This window comes from Kogia breviceps, chromosome 8 (genome assembly GCF_026419965.1).
Source record: "Kogia breviceps isolate mKogBre1 chromosome 8, mKogBre1 haplotype 1, whole genome shotgun sequence".
NCBI lineage: Eukaryota > Metazoa > Chordata > Mammalia > Artiodactyla > Physeteridae > Kogia > Kogia breviceps.
Window position 1 is genome coordinate 71923748 of NC_081317.1, and position 17350 is coordinate 71941097.

The window sequence follows — 17350 nt, forward strand, 5'->3', positions numbered from 1 at the left end:
GGCAGCGCGAAAGGGGCCCTGATATACCCAGGTTGTTGGGCGCCACCGGCCTGGGGAGAGGCGAGGGAGGGGTGGGGGACGCCGGACTGAGGAAGGACCAGTCCTCAGTCACCATCTGGTCAGAAGGTCCCGGACGGCAGGAATTGGAGTGCAGATGGGGACCCTCGCAGAGAAGGAGGGAGGGCGTCTGTGGGTCGGGCGGACTGGAGTCCCCCAAGGTGGTCGAAGGCTGCAAGCCTGGGCGCTTGTCGGTGGCTTGCGCACCCCGCGCAGGTGTGATCTGGCACGGCGGTAACACGACTTTCGCCCCGTTCCTGCGTACATCGACTGTATGATTCTTGTGTATTCAGTGGAGTGTAGCCAATGATTGAGGAACCTCTCTCATCTCCTGTCTGCCTAAACCGGACACCCCCTGTCTTTCATTTTGACTTGGATGCAATAACAGCAGAAAATCTAGAGAAACAGCAGACGCTAGGATAAATAGAATCAAAACGATGATAAGATTTAACTAAGGCTGGGGGAGGGAGGTAGAGCAAATTTTGTTTTCTAAGAATTTACACCCGTCATTCACATTTTATTGTGTGGGGAACTCCTAGTTCTCATTCCCCCCAGCACTTAGGAAGAATGTTCAGAAATGTCTTCCCACTCCAGTCTAAACTGTAATCCTACTCTAATTGCTAATGTCACCTTCTTGTAATTTCTACGAAAATTGGTTAGTCTTAATGGCCTAATTTTCATATCAGCACTGAAATTATTCTCTGGTTTAAACATTCATTGATGTCATATACATCACTAGGTGCAAAGAACTTACATAGGTTTTATCTATTAATAGCAAAATATTCCCCCCCAAATAAAAACCCAGGAAAATTAGGTGACAGAAAAGAAAAAGGCTTTGAAGACACAGTCTGAAAATCAGTTTAACACCGGTTTCCTGCTGCTCAGCTACCTTAACATAATCAAGATTTATATGTTAAAATGAATGCTTATAAAAGAAGTACTTGGTTATAAACTTCCTTTACTTGTTTGTCCTTAGAATGCAGGGGTTTGCTTATTGAAATCAGTAATTAAGACTATTTGGGGATAGTTATGATTTATTCAGCCAGCGAAGCAGTTTCTATTCCCTATTCCAGTGAAAGAGAACAATGAGATTCAATTAAGCATGAGAGAATTCCTTTTCTTCAGATACTGTCATTTTGCTACCTATAGCTATGTTTGTATTCAAAGCCATGCTTATGACCATTAGTTCTTAAAATTAAGGTGACTATATTATTATGTTATTCAAGGTATCTGTTGTATATGAGACATTGTGCTATATTTCAAGCAGTGATTATTTTTTCCTTTATTAAAAAGTTTACTATAATGGAAACTTCCAAACATATATACAGGTAAAGAGATTAATATAATTAATCTCTGTGTACCCCTTGGTTAGGCCAATCTTGTTTCATCTTTACCCTCTGACAGTCCTCTCCCACTGGATTATTTTGAATCAAATCTCAGATATCTTATCATTCCATCCACAAATATTTTTGAACATATCTCTAAAAGGTAAGAATTCCATTGATGTAACCACAATATCACCACACCTAAGTAATCACAACACCTAAGTAATTCATTAATAGGATCAAATTATCCAGGCTATATTTAAATATCCTCAATTCTCTCAAAACTGTTTTTGATTAGTTGGCTTGTTTGAATTAAGATGAAAATAAGGGGTACACATTATATTTGGTTGATATAGTCTCTTCCTTTTAGGTTTCATCAATCCTTTTTTTAAAATAGTATTTTTTTTTTGAAGAAACTGGACTATTTTCAAGAATTTGACTTAAAAAAAAATCTTTATTGGAGTATAATTTTTTTACTATGGTGTGTTAGCTTCTGCTCTATAACAAAGTGAATCAGCCATACATATACCTACATCCCCATATCTCCTTCCTCTTGCGTCTCCCTCCCACCCTCCGTATCCCACCCCTCTAGGTGGAAGAATTTGACTTTCTTGATCTTGTGGTTACAGGCAATATTTTTATAATATTTAAAGATATTACCAGGGATAAGATAATTTATTTAGACTTTTGAATACTAGCAAATATTGATAATAATATTGTTTGTAGAGGGGCAGGGCTTAGTTAAGATACCTTTAAGAGTCAACTGTTGAGAAAATCTTATATTATCCGGGTAAGCATGGATCTGAGAAAGCTTTGTAATTTTTTCCTAAATGTAGAGATCACGTTTTCTTACAACTTTAAAAAGGAGATTATTTCCCATGTATCTATAGAAATATAAAATTACCAATCAAATACTTCATCTAAAAATTTAAATCTAGTCTTATTTTGGCATGAATGAAGCTCTTTACACCTTTAAAATTTTAGTTGAAGTTCCAAAGACATTTTATGTTTCAAAATTTTATGTTTTAGGAACTTCCCTGGTGGTCCAGTGGTTAAGACTCTGTGGTCCCAATGCAGGGGACACGGGTTTGATGCCTGGTCAAACCCTGGTCGGGGAACTAAAATCCTGCATACCGCATGGCCAAAAAACCCCACCAATTATGTTTTATATTGTTACGTATTTTAGAATGAAAAGTGATAACATTAAATCTCATAAATGTGCTCATGAGAAGAAAATTCATTTTAGGATAACGCTAAATTGAACAGACTTAGGATGTGAAAGAAATTAGACTGAACAGAAAAAATTTCACTTTAATGTAAGAAATATATTTAATAAAAATTAAAAGTAGCCAACTTTGGGGGCTCCTTATTTTTTTAATGAGTATACATACTAAATTCAGTTTCCATTTTCATTCTTCCATTGTACATTGGGCTTTTATTACCATTTGTCTCATTCTGCAGTTCTTTGCAGAAGTTTCTGTGTCCCCCAATCTCTGGAATCCTATGTATGTAGAGACCAAATTTTAGTCGTCTTTGTGTCTCAAACAATTCCCAGTACATTTTCAAAACTACACGTGAAATTAATTTGAATCTATTGTGTCTATAATATTGATGTGTATAAAAGGGTGGTACATATATTGGGCTCTGCTTTAAGTTTAGATGGATGTAAATATTATTCAAATTATAGTTGTTCGAAAAGTATTATTTACCTAGAACAAATAGAGATTTTAGGTAAAACTAGATTTGGATATTCTAATACCTTAATTAATAGGTCACATTCTTAACCATTCAGTACCTGTTTGGTAAGCAGCTGGTGTTTTATATAATGCTGTTAGGTATTTCTTGTTTGTCTGAATTTCCAGATTCACAGCATTCAGCACTTAATTAATATGACATCACATATCATATCTGTATATGATATATACAAATATATGTATATATTTTATATTCAATAGCTTTGAAACTTTAATCCTGGAGTAGATTTCCCATGTTTACTAAAACCATTTAAACGCCTACTGTAGGGAGAGAATGGACATGTGGACACGGGCGGTGGCAGGTGGGATGAATTGGGGGATTGGTATTGACATATATGCACCACCATGTATGAAATAGCTAGCTAGTGGGAACATGCTGTATAGTGCAGGGAGCTCAGCTCTGTGCTCTGTGGTGACCTAGAGGGATGGGATAGGGAGGGTGGGGTAGGAGGGAGGTCCCAGAGGGAGAGGATATAGGTATACATATAGCTGATGCACTTCGTTGTACAGCAGAACCTACACAACATTGTAAAGCAACTATACCCCAATTTAAAAAAGTACCTACTGTAGGGAAACAGCTTCTGTTCATTAAAATAAAACTTAGACTCAAGTTTTCTCAGGGACTAGCCCAGTTTCCAAGGATAGATAGTAGTGAGGAATTGGGTCTCTGGATGAAAAGTGTGTTGGTTTGCATTCCAGTTCTGTCTCTTACTAATGGTGCAACATTGGACAAACAGCCTCTCAAAGTCTCGATTTCCCCATCTATCCAATGGTGATAATTATAGATTTCATTGTAAAGATTACATGAAATAATGCATGTGAATGGTTAGCCTGGCACGGGCTAAAAGCTCTATAAATGTCAGCTATTATTTAGTGATGATAATAACTGTGATGTGTCCCTAAGTATCAGTGGAACCTTCCCTGATACCCTCTTTCTTGAGTCCTGGTCAGTCTTTACATGGTGGGAGTCCTTTAGTTCCTGCTTCATATGGGTGATGTACAAGGCATGCTGTTTCTTTCCTGCTAGAAGGTTCCCAGCGTAGGTCTCCTGCTAGCTTAGCTCAGCCTTCTGGTGTGAGGGACAAGCACGTACACCATTGCTTCTCAAGGACCAGCATAGTGAAGTACATAGCCTTTGGGCAAACTCTCCTTGTTTACAATGAGAATCGCTCTTGCCTGTCAATGAAGCCCTGCATAATAACACGGTGTCACCACAACACCTTACAAATTAGAATTAGCACATGTAGAGAGACAGACACAGGCTATATAGTTTGTCTTCATTGGTTGCAGTTGACTTTGGTGGGTTCCCGTTTGTCCTTGCTTTCCCCAACATGGCGTGTAGCTTTTCTTCCAGATGGATGCATTGTCTACCTGCAGTGACCTTCGGCCCCCACCAGGCACGAAGGCATCAGCCTGCTGTGGACTTCTTCACCAGCTCCCACAGTTGCACAAAGTCTAATCCTTGTACTAAATCCCTTATTGCATATTGCTTATCATGGTTCTGCTTCTTGGATTGAATCCTAACGGATGCATTCCCCGTTAGGTTATAAACGCCTTGCAGGAATGGGCCATGTGATGTCCTTTTCCCTCTGGAGTCTAGACCAGGGGTCAGCAAAATCTTATTTTTGGCTTCTTGGGCTACTTATAATCTGTCTCTTTCCCTTTATTTCATCTCATCCTCCTTCTACTATTGTTTGTACTTCTCCTCCTCCTCTTCACAATCTTTAAAAAATGTGAAATCATTCTTAGCTCACAGGCCATACAAATGCAGCCCATAGTTTGCTGGTCCTTGTCTACTGTAGCCCAATGGCCCTCAGAGAAGTGGCACCTCACTCTAGGGAGGGATTCTTGTGTTTTGGGTGCAGTGATTGGGAGGCATTACTGACATTTTTTCGGGTGAGGTTTAGGGTTGATGAACATCCTGAAATATACTGGAGGGTCCCACCCAAGGCAAAAAACCATTCATGGTATTTGAGTTTGAATCACCTTCTGCAATGGTCTGCATTTGTAGCTGTTACTGTCATGGTAATTTGTGTGTTTAAACATAAGTGTGTAACTAGTTCACAGTCTTACTTGAGCATTTGGACAATTATTAACCTTTATTTCTGTAACTATTCTTTCTGTCCCTTCTCCCCCAAGAGATTCCAAATATACATATATTAGGCTACTTAAAATTGTCCACAGCTCACTGCTGCTCTGTTAATTTATTTTAGTATTTTTTTCTCTCTGTTTCATTTTGGGTAATTTCTGTTGCTGTGTTTCAAAATTTACCTGTCTTTTGTTCTGCAATGTCTAGTCTGCTATTAATCCCATCTAGTGTATTTTTAAAAATCTGACACATTATAGTCTTCATCTTTAGAAGTCAATTTGAGTCTTTTCCTATATTTTCCATTTCTCTGGTTAAAATGCTAAATCTTTAGCTTCTGGAACATATAGAATGCAGTTACAGTAACTGTTCAAATATATTTGTATACTAATTCTATCATTTGTGTCATTTCTGGATTGGTTTTGATTGATCTTTGTGTGTCGTATTTTCTTGCCTCTTCACAGCCCTGAGAATTTTTTATTGGATAACAGACATTGTGAATTTTACCTTGTTGGGTATGTGATAAATGTGTATTCCTATAAATATTCTTAAGCTTTGTTCTGTCACACTATTAAGCTACTTGGAAAGGGTGTGATCCTTTCAGATCTGGCTTTATTAGGTGGTAAGGACAGCATTTAGTCTAGGGCTTGTTTGCCTCCTCCTGAGGCAAAACGCATCTGCATCCTCTACTCTTGCCTCATGAATTGAGGTTTTCTACTCTAACTGATGGCACCACTATTCATGGCCCCATGTGAGCACCCAGTGCTTTTCCCTCATGGGTTGTTCTTTCTCCAGGTTCAGGTAGGTTTCTCGCATGGATGCTCTAGTCAGTACTCTGCTAGATACACAAGGGGATGAGTGTTCCCTGCAGTTCTGTGCAGAGCTCTTCTCCACGGTACCCTGCCCTGTGAATTCTAGCCACCTTGGCCTTCCCAGATCCCCAGTTCTGCCTTCCGCCCTCAGGGAGACCCCTGGGCTCTGTCTGCATCCCCCTCCCTGGGCTGTGGCCAGGGAGCCCCACAAGGCAGTAAACGGGGACAATCGAAGAGCTCATCTCATTTGTTTACCCAGTCTGGGGGATTACTGTCCTTTGTTGCTTAATTCCAGTGTCTTGAAGACCATTGTTTCATGCCTTTTGTCCAGTTTTTTAGTTTTTTGAGGTGGGAGGGTAATTTTGGTCTCTGTTACTATCTTGGCCAGAGCAAGTCATTTACCCAAATATGTATTTATAAAATACATATTTATTTATGTATTTTATAAATACATATTTGTATGTACTTTATAAATACATATAAAATTATATCATTACATATATCATTACATTACATCAAAATACAAATAATTTTAAGCTACTTTCATTTTAAGTCTTCTTTACCTGCTGTCTAGGGCATTGCATCAATTATTTGGAAATTCTATTCAGATTCTATTATCTATCAATTTTATTTAAGGATAGTACGTGGGGCATTCCAGAATAGTCGTTAGACAAAGGGAGTATTGGGTCAGATAGAGAATCTCAGCTCTAATACCTAGAGTGACTTCATAATTTATTATGCATGAGGAGACACTGTTAAGAGTTAAAGGGGACGCGCCCGGAAGTTCCGCCTTCGGAAGAGGAAGTAGTGGCGCTCGAGAGAGCTAGCGGTGATCCGGGCTACCAGCGGTGACGGAGCGAGGGGAACGTGGTGCCGGTGGGTCGCTGTCACTCCGCGCTGGAGTTGGCGGTTAGAGACGGGGCCGGCAGCCCGGGACCGGAGTCAGGCCGTGGAGTGAGTGCCGAGCCATCCGACCCAACCTGTGGGAGCAAAACGAACTGTGTACCTGCACACCAAGAACGCGCGTGTGAGTACATGCAATGTCCCGCCACCGGTGCGCGATGGCTGAGAATGAGGAGAACCTAGATCCTTCTAACCTGATGCCACCACCTAATCAGATGCCGGCCCCCGATCAGCCGTTTGCACTATCTACTGAGAGACAGGAGTCGTCTATTCCGAGGGCAGATTCAGATAAAAAGTGGGTTTATCCTTCTGAGCAGATGTTCTGGAATGCGATGTTAAGGAAAGGGTGGAAATGGAAGGATGAGGATATTAGTCAGAAAGACATGTATAATATCATTAGAATTCACAACCAGAACAACGAGCAGGCCTGGAAGGAGATTTTGAAGTGGGAAGCCCTTCACGCTGCGGAGTGTCCCTGTGGCCCATCACTGATCCGGTTTGGAGGGAAAGCGAAAGAGTATTCACCAAGGGCAAGAATTCGTTCCTGGATGGGGTACGAGCTGCCTTTTGACAGGCACGACTGGATCGTCAACCGTTGCGGGACAGAAGTCAGATACGTCATTGACTACTATGATGGTGGCAAGGTCAACCCGGACTACCAGTTCACCGTCTTGGATGTCCGGCCGGCTTTGGACTCGCTCTCGGCTGTGTGGGACCGGATGAAGGTCTCCTGGTGGCGCTGGACTTCCTAACCACTGCTTTGTCAGAGGTGGGAATATATAAACTGGTGTTTTTTTTTTTTTTTTTCTGAGCAATACATTATACTACTTCCCCCAAACTGAACTGCACTCCTGACATAATGGAAATGTCAAGGGGCTCAGCACACCGTACATGTCACTCAGCAAAGGGTACTCTGCACTCGCTCTTCTGAGTTCCGTTTCCACCTTGCGGTTGATAGTGCATCATTTTAAGTTTTCTTCCCATTTAGAGAAGTGGGAAGCACTCCCTTAGTCTTTCCTTTGACTGTAGTATTGCCCGTGTATTTAATCTAGAAAAGTCTGAACAACCTCCAAGAAAGACCTTTGCTTAAAATACGAGCTGCTTTTTTCCGCCCTTAAATACTGACACGTAGATCTGAAAGCCCATGGGATGCTCAGGAGCTCTGACCTGGTCCAGTGTTTCAATGAAAAGTGTTCTGTTATGCTTTTTAAAAAGTTACCAACACTTCTAAAGTCCCTGCAATATAGTAGTGCCCCCTGAAGGAAATGCAGTCACACACTGGAAATGCACTCAGCCAAACTGAAGTGTGTGTGTCTTGGCTGTACAAAATTTTTGCTTATGTGAATTTTTCACACTGGACCTTGATCTAGAATAATTTCAGCTCCCCCATGACTTGATGATGCACGTGCATTGGAGTATGTGTTTTAACTTTAAAAATATTTTTGTTTTAATTCCCATTGTTCTGATATGTAACTCTGCTCCCCGCAAGCAGGCCTCACTGTACTGGCATTTGACAACTTAATCCCACCCTTGAGTCCCGTTCCTTCCCCTGCCTGAAGCCTTTCTCTGCGCGGCCTCATCTGAACCACGAAGGTCTGGCTGAAGTCGCAGTGCTAGGGACAGTCCCACTCTAAAACACGATTATGTTTTGTCCATTGTTGTTAGAATTCACAAGGATAATATTTTTCCCAGATGTAGAATGGCTGCATCAACTCGCTGTCTCCATTCACATGTGTTTTTTAGGGGAGCTCTAAGTTTGCCATTGAAATTCTTTATACCAGTAATCCATACACTGGTGGGTCAACTTATAGCAGCATGTTACAGATGACTATTGGTTGTTGTTTTGGGGGGGTTCTTTTTTAAAGTGATGATAATATGAGTTCCTTTCATTTGTCCTGAATAATATTAAATTAGTAGATGAATTTAGCAGTCTGGAGTGATTAATTTGGTATGAATTTCATTAATTGTGTCTGTTTTGTGTGGACTTTTTAAAATCCAACAACCCTAAACTCTTGTACCTTTCAAAATAATACTTGTGTGTTTTCAAAGAAAATAAAGCTGATAGTGAACAGGTTTTGAAAATTAAAAAAAAAAAAAAAGAGTTAAAGGGGATGCTTTAATAATTATGTCAGGACCATCGCCTAAATTGGACCATCCCAGGCGGCCTAGGACATATGTGTACCCCACCTCTACTCCACCTTGTACTACTCATTACTTAATTTTACAGCTTTTATCGAGCTGCTTTATGCCAGGTGCTGGCATTGCTAAGATCAATAAGGCACAGGCCTTGCCTGAGGACTTAACCGAGAGGCAGGAGACAGTTTGTTATGATTGAGTATGATCTGTGCTCTGACAGAGGAACATTTGAGGAACTGATGAGGGCCTGGTGAGGAGTACATCTGACCGCAGCAGAGGGGGGGTGGCTAGGGCAGCTCCGCAGAGGAGATGAGTCTTGAAGCATGTTTGCTGAGTTCTTGGGCTGAGAGGGGAGAGGGAAAAGGTATTCCAGGCAGTGTGTGTGGAGGCTGGGAACCAGGGGAACGCAGAGCGTGATGAGAGAGTGATTCTGATTGGCTGGAGAACAAGGTACATGGGGAGCTGGGAGGAAAGGAGGAAGAACGTAGTTTCCATAGCAACGGCAGTTAATTTTCAGTGCTCACTTCCCATTTGCTGGAAACAGTTCTGGCACTTTAAGCATAACTCATTTAATCTTTACGACGACCCAATGAGGTAGGTACTATTATTATACCCATTTTACAGATGAGAAATCTAATCTGAGACACAAAGAGGCTAAATACCTTGCCCAAGGCCACACAGCAAGCACATGGTGCATTTTGGAATTGAATCTAGAGTCCTTTCACTCTAAACTTCTGAGAGCCACGTGCTAAGAAGCCTTATTTTTCCAAGCCCAGGTGTGCTGAAGGCATTGTCCTGCAGGTAACCAGGAGCCTCTGAAGCATTTGACCAGGGAAGTGACTTACCTCAAGGTGGTATAAGAAAGCAGTTCCGGTGAGCAGCCTGGATTTGGTACTAGTCACAGAGATGGTGAGGGTCTGAGCTAGAGCCAAAGTAGCGGCAGGGATGGACAGAGGGCATGGATCCCCAAACCCTCATGGGCAACATCCTTTGGCTTTGGTGACCACAGTGAAGGGTGCAGTAGTGGTCCAGGAAGACGTCTAATGTCCGACCTGTGCCCCTGCGTGGACACATTGGAGGAGGAGAAACAGGCTTGTTTGAGAAGGGAGTTCTAGATGATGACTTCCATCTTAGCTGTGTAGTATTTGAGGTGCTTGTACAAGTGCCAGGTGGAAATGTCCAGGAGGCAGTAGGAAATGAAAAACTAGAACTCAGGAGAGTGTTTTGGCGGGCAAGGGACACTGTGCGGCGTCCTCAGCTGGTAGGCAGTAGGAGAGCTGGCATTTGGATGAGATCACAACAGGGGGTAAGTAGAAGAGAGAGGGGGTGAACCCAGGGATGCCACTCCTCAGCGAGTAGGAGGCAGCGAGGGGCTGAGAAGGATGCGGAGGAGAACCAAGGGCCAGCGATGTCACAGATGCGGAAGAGCAACAACAGGGAATAAATGAGTAGCCTGAGTCCAGGAAGGTGAAATAAAATAAAGACTGGATTTGGCTCTAGCAGGTCAGCTGCAGAAGAATCCTGAAGCCAGAAGGAAAACCATGGTGACTTATGGGGTGTATTAGTTTCCTAGGACTGCCATAACAAAGTGCCTCAAACTGAGTGGCTTAAAACAACAGACATTTATTTTCTCACAGTTCTGGAGGCTAGAAGTCTGAAGTCAAGGTGTCAGAAGGGCCGTGCTGTCTCTGAAGGCTCTAAGAAAGGATCTGTTCCATGCCTTTCTCTTAGCTTTTAGTGCTGTCCGCAACCCTTGGCCTTCCTTGGCTTGTGGGCACATCACCCCAATCTGTGCCTCCACTGTCATGCAGCTTTCTCCCGGTGCGCTGTCTGTGACTCTTCTTCTCATAAAGACACTGGTCACACTGGATCCTTTACTTAACTAATTCTGTAACAACCCTATTTCCAACTAAGATCACATTCTGAGGTTCCTGGGAAGGACATGAATTTTGTGGGGGAACACTGATCAACTCAGTACAGAGGTAAATGAGTAGCAAAGAATATTACAGACTATGCTTTCAGAAGCTAGAGAGGGAACTATTTCACTGAGGTTTAGCATGAATTTAGACAAAGTCCTTCGGGACTTTTGTATTCCATGGAAGTAACGAAGTGAATTTTATGGGTTTTCCCTATAAAAATGATGTAATATAGCTAGGAACAACATGTTGAAGCATTCTTAATGAAAGTTCTTTTATTTTGAGAAATGAAAAAATTCTGTTACTACTTTATTGACAGTTTACACTTTGCTATGATTGCTTCAATATCTTTAATAAAATGAATGAAATAAAACAATTTTTAAAAAAGCTGGAGAGAGAGAGAGAGATGGCGATAAAGGGAGGATGTCTTTTTTTCCAAGATGAGAGAGGCTTAAACATGTACCTGTGTTGAATAAATGAAGGCGCCCTGGGGATGGGAAGGTTAGATTCTGGACTGAGAGCAAGGAGTTGATGGTGCAAGCCCCTGAAGGGATGGATCAGTGGTGTGCAGCCCTGGGGTGGGAGTGAGTGGGGCGGGTGTGTGCAGATGCAGATGTGTTCGAGGATGGAGGGGGCGAAAAGCTGAGTGGGGTGCAGCGGGACGCTGCGGCTCCGTGCGTGTAGCAGGTGTTCAGTAAGCAAATCAGGAGCAGATGTCGAAGTAAGCAGCTGAAACAACAGCTTGTGAAACTAGCCCTACTTTGTGGATAGAGGATTAGTTAAGGATTCTGGCCATGGGAACCAAGAAGAGGAGGGTAATCTGTTCATGCCTATTAGAGAGCTTTGGGGGAGCAGTTTCAGTGTCAGCCTGGAGAATGTCCTTGAGGGCCAGAGAGAGAAGCCCTGCCATCAAGGGTGCCCACCCCTGACTTTGACATGAAGTCTTCGCCCGGCACTGATATTGCCCTCTATGCATGGCTCTACACTGTAGCAATGTGGGGGGGAGTCATTATGGAAAAGGATGGAGGGGTAAGAATGAAGCCCCAACGTTGAGTTACAAAGAGGATTCTCCGTGGTAATCAGGCAGGGTGGTGGCAGTGCGGGTGGACGTAAGAAGCCCTCTTCTGCTTGAATGGCAGATGGAATTCAGTTCACGGAGAGCAGAGCCAATCACCATTTGGACCCCTGTGTTGGCCTTAATTTATTCTCAGACATGAGGACTACTGCTCAAGGTGAACTCGAGAAGGGGAACCCATGAGCACTTCCAAATGACAGTCACACACCTGCTGGGGAGTCCCTCCAGTCTCCCCATTTTTTTGCTTCAATGTCCCTTTGCCCTTTAACCTTAGAGTCTGCGTGAGGAACCAGTAGGTTTTAGGAAGAATTAGTCCAAGTAAAATGCCTAGGATTTATCAAGCGGAGGGGAAAGCTTAAAACAGTGTAAGAGTTTTCACAGGGTTTATTTCCTTCACATCAGTTTTGAGTCTATAGGGAGGAGCCTCTTCTGGATTAAACTATTTAATTGTTGTGGAGATCCTGGCTGAAAATCAGAGCAGATAAAAAACGAGTTGAGGAGAGCTGAAATTCTAACCCTTTATGGTGTAAAACCAAGCTGAGCCCTAGCCCTGCGTTTTCACACATACATTTCAATGAGGTGCCCCTACAGCTAGAGCAGTGGTTGTCAACCAGGGGTGATTTTGCCCTCAAGGGGACATGTGGCAATATCTGGAGACATTTTTTCCCTCCACTTAAAAAAAATTGTGTCAAAACACACATAAAATGTACCATTTTTAAGTGTACAGTTTAGTGGCTTTAAGTACATTCACACTGTTGTGCTTAAAGTCACACTACCAGCTCCAGAACTCTTTTCATCTTGTAAAACTGGAGCTCTGTACCCATTAAACAATGACTCCCCATTCCTTCCTCCCTCCAGCCCCTGACAACCACCATTCTACTGTCTGTCTCTATGAATCTGACTAGGTGCCTCACGTAAGTGGAATCATACTGTCTGGGGGCATTTTGGATTGTCACAGCTGGGGAAGGGGTGCCAGGGATGCTGCTCAACATCCTACAGTGCACAGAATAACCCCCACAATACATTATCCAACCCCAAGCATCAATTGTGCTGAAGTTGAGAAACTCTGAGCTTGAAGAGCTGCGTTCATAAACCCAAACTGTAGCATATTAATCAATAGATACAGGTTATACCACAGTAATAACCAACCTCCAAATCTCTGTGATTTAATATAAAAAAGTTTAATTTTAGCTCTAACACGAGGTATCCTTAGTCACTGACTGAGGCATGGTAAAGTGTGTGATGGCTTTGAAAGCTTCCATTGGAAGAGCCCACTCACTTTCATTTGCATCTTATTGCCCGGATCAAATCACATGCCCATGCCTCACTTCAAAGGGAGTGAGGAAGTACCTTTGTCCTCTATGCCTGTTAGAAAGGCAACCAACACATAGCAATGAAAAATAACCCTCATGAAGGGACCCCTCTTGCATTGTTGGTGGGAATGTAAATTGATGCAGCCACTATGGAGAACAGTATGGAGGTTCCTTAAAAAACTAAAAATAGAGCTACCATATGACCCAGCAATCCCACTACTGGGCATATATCCTGAGAAAACCATAATTCAAAGAGTCATGTACCACAATGTTCACTGCAGCTCTATTTACAATAGCCAGGACATGGAAGCAACCTAAGTGTCCATTGACAGATGAATGGATAAAGAAGATGTGGCACATATATACAATGGTATATTACTCAGCCATAAAAAGAAACAAAATTGAGTTATTTGTAGTGAGGTGGATGGACCTAGAGTCTGTCATACAGAGTGAAGTAAGTCAGAAAGAGAAAAACAAATACCGTATGCTAACACTCATATATGGAATCTAAAAAAAAAAAAGTTGGTTCTGAAGAACCTAGGGGCAGGACAGAAATAAAGACACAGACATAGAGAATGGACTTGAGGACACGGGGAGGGGGAAGGGTAAGCTGGGACAAAGTGAGAGAGTGGCATGGACATATATATACTATCAAACGTAAAATAGATAGCTAGTGGGAAGCAGCCGCATAGCGCAGGGAGATCAGCTCAGTGCTTTGTGACCACGTAGAGGTGTGGGATAGGGAGGGTGGGAGGGAGACGCAAGAGGGAGGAGATATGGGGATATATGTATATGTATAGGTGATTCACTTTGTTGTACAGCAGAAACTAACACACCATTGTAAAGCAATTATACTCCAATAAAGATGTTTAAAAAAAATAACCCTCATGGTGTCAGCATCTGCTTGACGTGCTGGTGTCCAGAGCAAGCCTTCCAGCAGGAGGGCTCAGGTTGAAGGTCAAGGGAAGCTGTGGCTGCACGTGCACCCACTAGGGTCATTCGGTGATGACCTTGCTCTGCATCTTCAAGTCTTGCTGTCAAATTGGCTGCTGCTCCACTTCCAGATTTCCTGTTGCTTCTCCTCCATTTCCTTTTTGGAGCTTTAGTCTACCTGCTTCTTCACCTGCAAACACACTTCTTCTTTTGGGCTCAGGTAATGAGGCAACTACGCCTGGGGCATCCTGGTACTTCCTGGGATCTCAATCTTCATGACTTTGACCTAAAGGCTCTTGCATCGGACTGTTGGTTTCTTCTTTCTTTTTTTTAATAGACTTTATTTTTTAAGAGCAGTTTTAGCGTCTCAGCAAAATTTAGTGGAAAGTACATATATTTCTCACATAGCCCCTCCCCTCCCCATGCATCGCCTCCTCCATTATCAACATCCCCACCAGAGAGGTACATATGTTACAACTGACAAACCTACATTGACACATTATCGTCTTCCAAAGTCCGTAGTTTACATTAGGGGTCACTCTTGGTGTTGTATATTTTATGGTTTTGGACAACTGTATAATGATATGTATCTACCATTATATCAATAGTATAATGCAGAGTAGTATCACTGCCCGAAAATCTCTGTGCTCGGCCTGTTCATCTCTCCCTCCCGCTGAACGCTGGCAACCACTAATCTATTTACTGTCTCCATGGTTTTGCCTTTCCCAGAATGTCATATAGTTAGAATCATACAGTAAATAGCCTTTTCAGATTGGCTGGCTTCTTTCACTTAGTAAAATGCATTCATGGCTTGATAGCTCATTTCTTTTCAGTGCTGAATAATATTCTATTGTCTGGTTGTACCACAGTTTATTCCTCCATCCTACTGAAGTACATCTTGGTTGCTTCCAGGTTGTTGGCCACTTTTCAGAAAATTATTAACAGCAACTATGCTGAGACTCAGGTGGTTTGGAAAATATTTCAAATATTTACATGAGTAAACTCTTGCCCTCCATCCAATAGGTCATTAAAAAAAAAATCCTGGTGGTTTTTCATCCTGGCTATACACTAGAGTCACTGGAGGGCTCTTAAAAATACTCTGACACTGGGCTCCATTTCAAGCAATTCTAAATTAATTGTTTGGATTTTTTATGTGCAGCCAGGATTGAAAAATCATCATTTTGTCTTTTCTGTTGGAGCACATTTTGCATTAAACTCATCCTGGTTGGTCCCATGAAGACATAGAAATCAGATTCTCTGATCTGATAAGGCATTGATTAGTAACTCCTGTTCTTAAAACATTTTTGTCTTTTCTCTGTTATAACAGAGGACCTCGATTGAATCAAAATTTACTCAAGTGTATGGGAAGACTTTAAACTATTTATGAGGAAAATCTTGCCCTTAGCAGAGGTGCTCTTGAGACTCATATCCTTGTGGAAATGAAATGGGCCTTTGTCTAACTGAGAATAAAAACAATACTCATCACTTACTGAAGGGCAACTGTGTAATGAGCATCATATGAAACACTTTTACGTATATTATTTAAAATTCTTTTCTTTAAAGTTTCAGTTTGAACCCATTATCAATGTGACAATTTACATGGAAGCCACATTAAGTAAGAGAAAGCTTTTTTTTTACCTTGCTATTAAATGTGTAACATTTTTTTCCCCTAAGACCAATATATATTTTCTATTTTTAATTTACTTTAAATTTTTTATTGAGACATAACATTATATTAGTTTCAGGTGTACAACATAATGATTTGATATTTGTATATATTGCAAAATGATCACCACAGTAAGTTCAGTTAACATCCATCACCACACATAGTTAACCAATTTTTTTTTTTCTCCTGATGAGAATTTTCAGTTCTTGACACGAGCATGCAAAGCTGGTATTACCATCACCTCTCTTTCGCAGCTGAGGAGACTGAGGTCCAGAAAGACTAAGGAAGATCACACAAGTTGTAATTTGTAAACTTGGGCTTCAAACCCCTATCAAAAATTCACAACTCTTGCTCTTTTTATTACATCACACAGCATAAACTCAGGGCAATCAGTACAATTTGGAGTCAAGACTTCCCTCTCAAAATGTAAGCTGTGATGACATATCTGAGAATAATGTTCATGGCTTCCTCTTTACCGTGCAGCACCTGCATTTAGGCTTTTTGATGGCATCAAGCCCTCAGCCACCACTCTCTTGAGAAAGACCCTCTCATGGGTATATTAACTTTCCAGGGCTCAAGCTTCCCTAAACCCTGTCTCTGCTAAACTATAGCCTCAGAAGTTGTATCTCCGCTGAGGTTATCTCAGGTATTACTCCAGAAAAGCCTTCATAAGAATAACTATTATGGTTACGCCCTCCATTTTATTGAGAGCTAGCTCTGAAAGTGTATTACCAGGTAGTAGCAAGTAGCACAAAGGGCTGGGAGCTTGAGGAACAGCTTTTAACAAGGTCCAGGGACAAAAAAAAATGAATGAAAGCCTAATTCCTCAGAGTGGGCATGAGAATTATTTTCAAAGGAGGGAAGAATGCGGTCTTGAGGCAGAGTAATAAGGGGTAAGAATCAGCAGCTGAGGCCCCAGCAGTCAGGTCAAAACTTGTACAGAAGGAAGAAATGTTTAGGATGGTGATTTGGGGTGAAGGGTTGGAGGGTTGGGACTTGTCTTGGAGCAGTGCTTGCATAGCAAGCACGCCATTTTCATTTCCATTGTGTGTTTATTTGGGATGACTTTGGCAGTGGGTCCCTGGAGTTTATAGGGGTTTAGAGCCCCTCAGGCACCCAAGGCACCATCGTTGTGAGAAATGGAGTAAGAAGAAGAGTATAGAGTCATTGATGATGACATGGAGACATTTTGGTAGAACAAATGAAAAGGAAGTTGTTTTGATAACAAGTATCTGATCAAGGTTTTGGTGACTTTTTAGAACATAGAGTTGAAGACATTTTCCATAATGTTTGTAAGTCCCCTGTTACAGGGCCCATGTAATAAATCTTTATTTTAGCTGATATTCTCTGGCTAAGACAGCTATTGTGCATCCA

The 17350-nt window shown here is 41.8% G+C and overlaps 1 protein-coding gene across 1 annotated transcript; it reads left to right on the forward strand.

Moving 5' to 3' along the window:
- The first annotated feature begins 154 nt into the window (after window positions 1-154).
- LOC131760980 (holocytochrome c-type synthase) lies at window positions 155-8792 on the forward strand. Its single transcript, XM_059071174.2, is given in 4 exon segments — window positions 155-291; window positions 6018-6023; window positions 6892-7090; window positions 7093-8792. Coding segments are annotated over 4 exon segments (939 nt in total). The 3' UTR covers window positions 7690-8792.
- Window positions 8793-17350: the final 8558 nt, after the last annotated feature.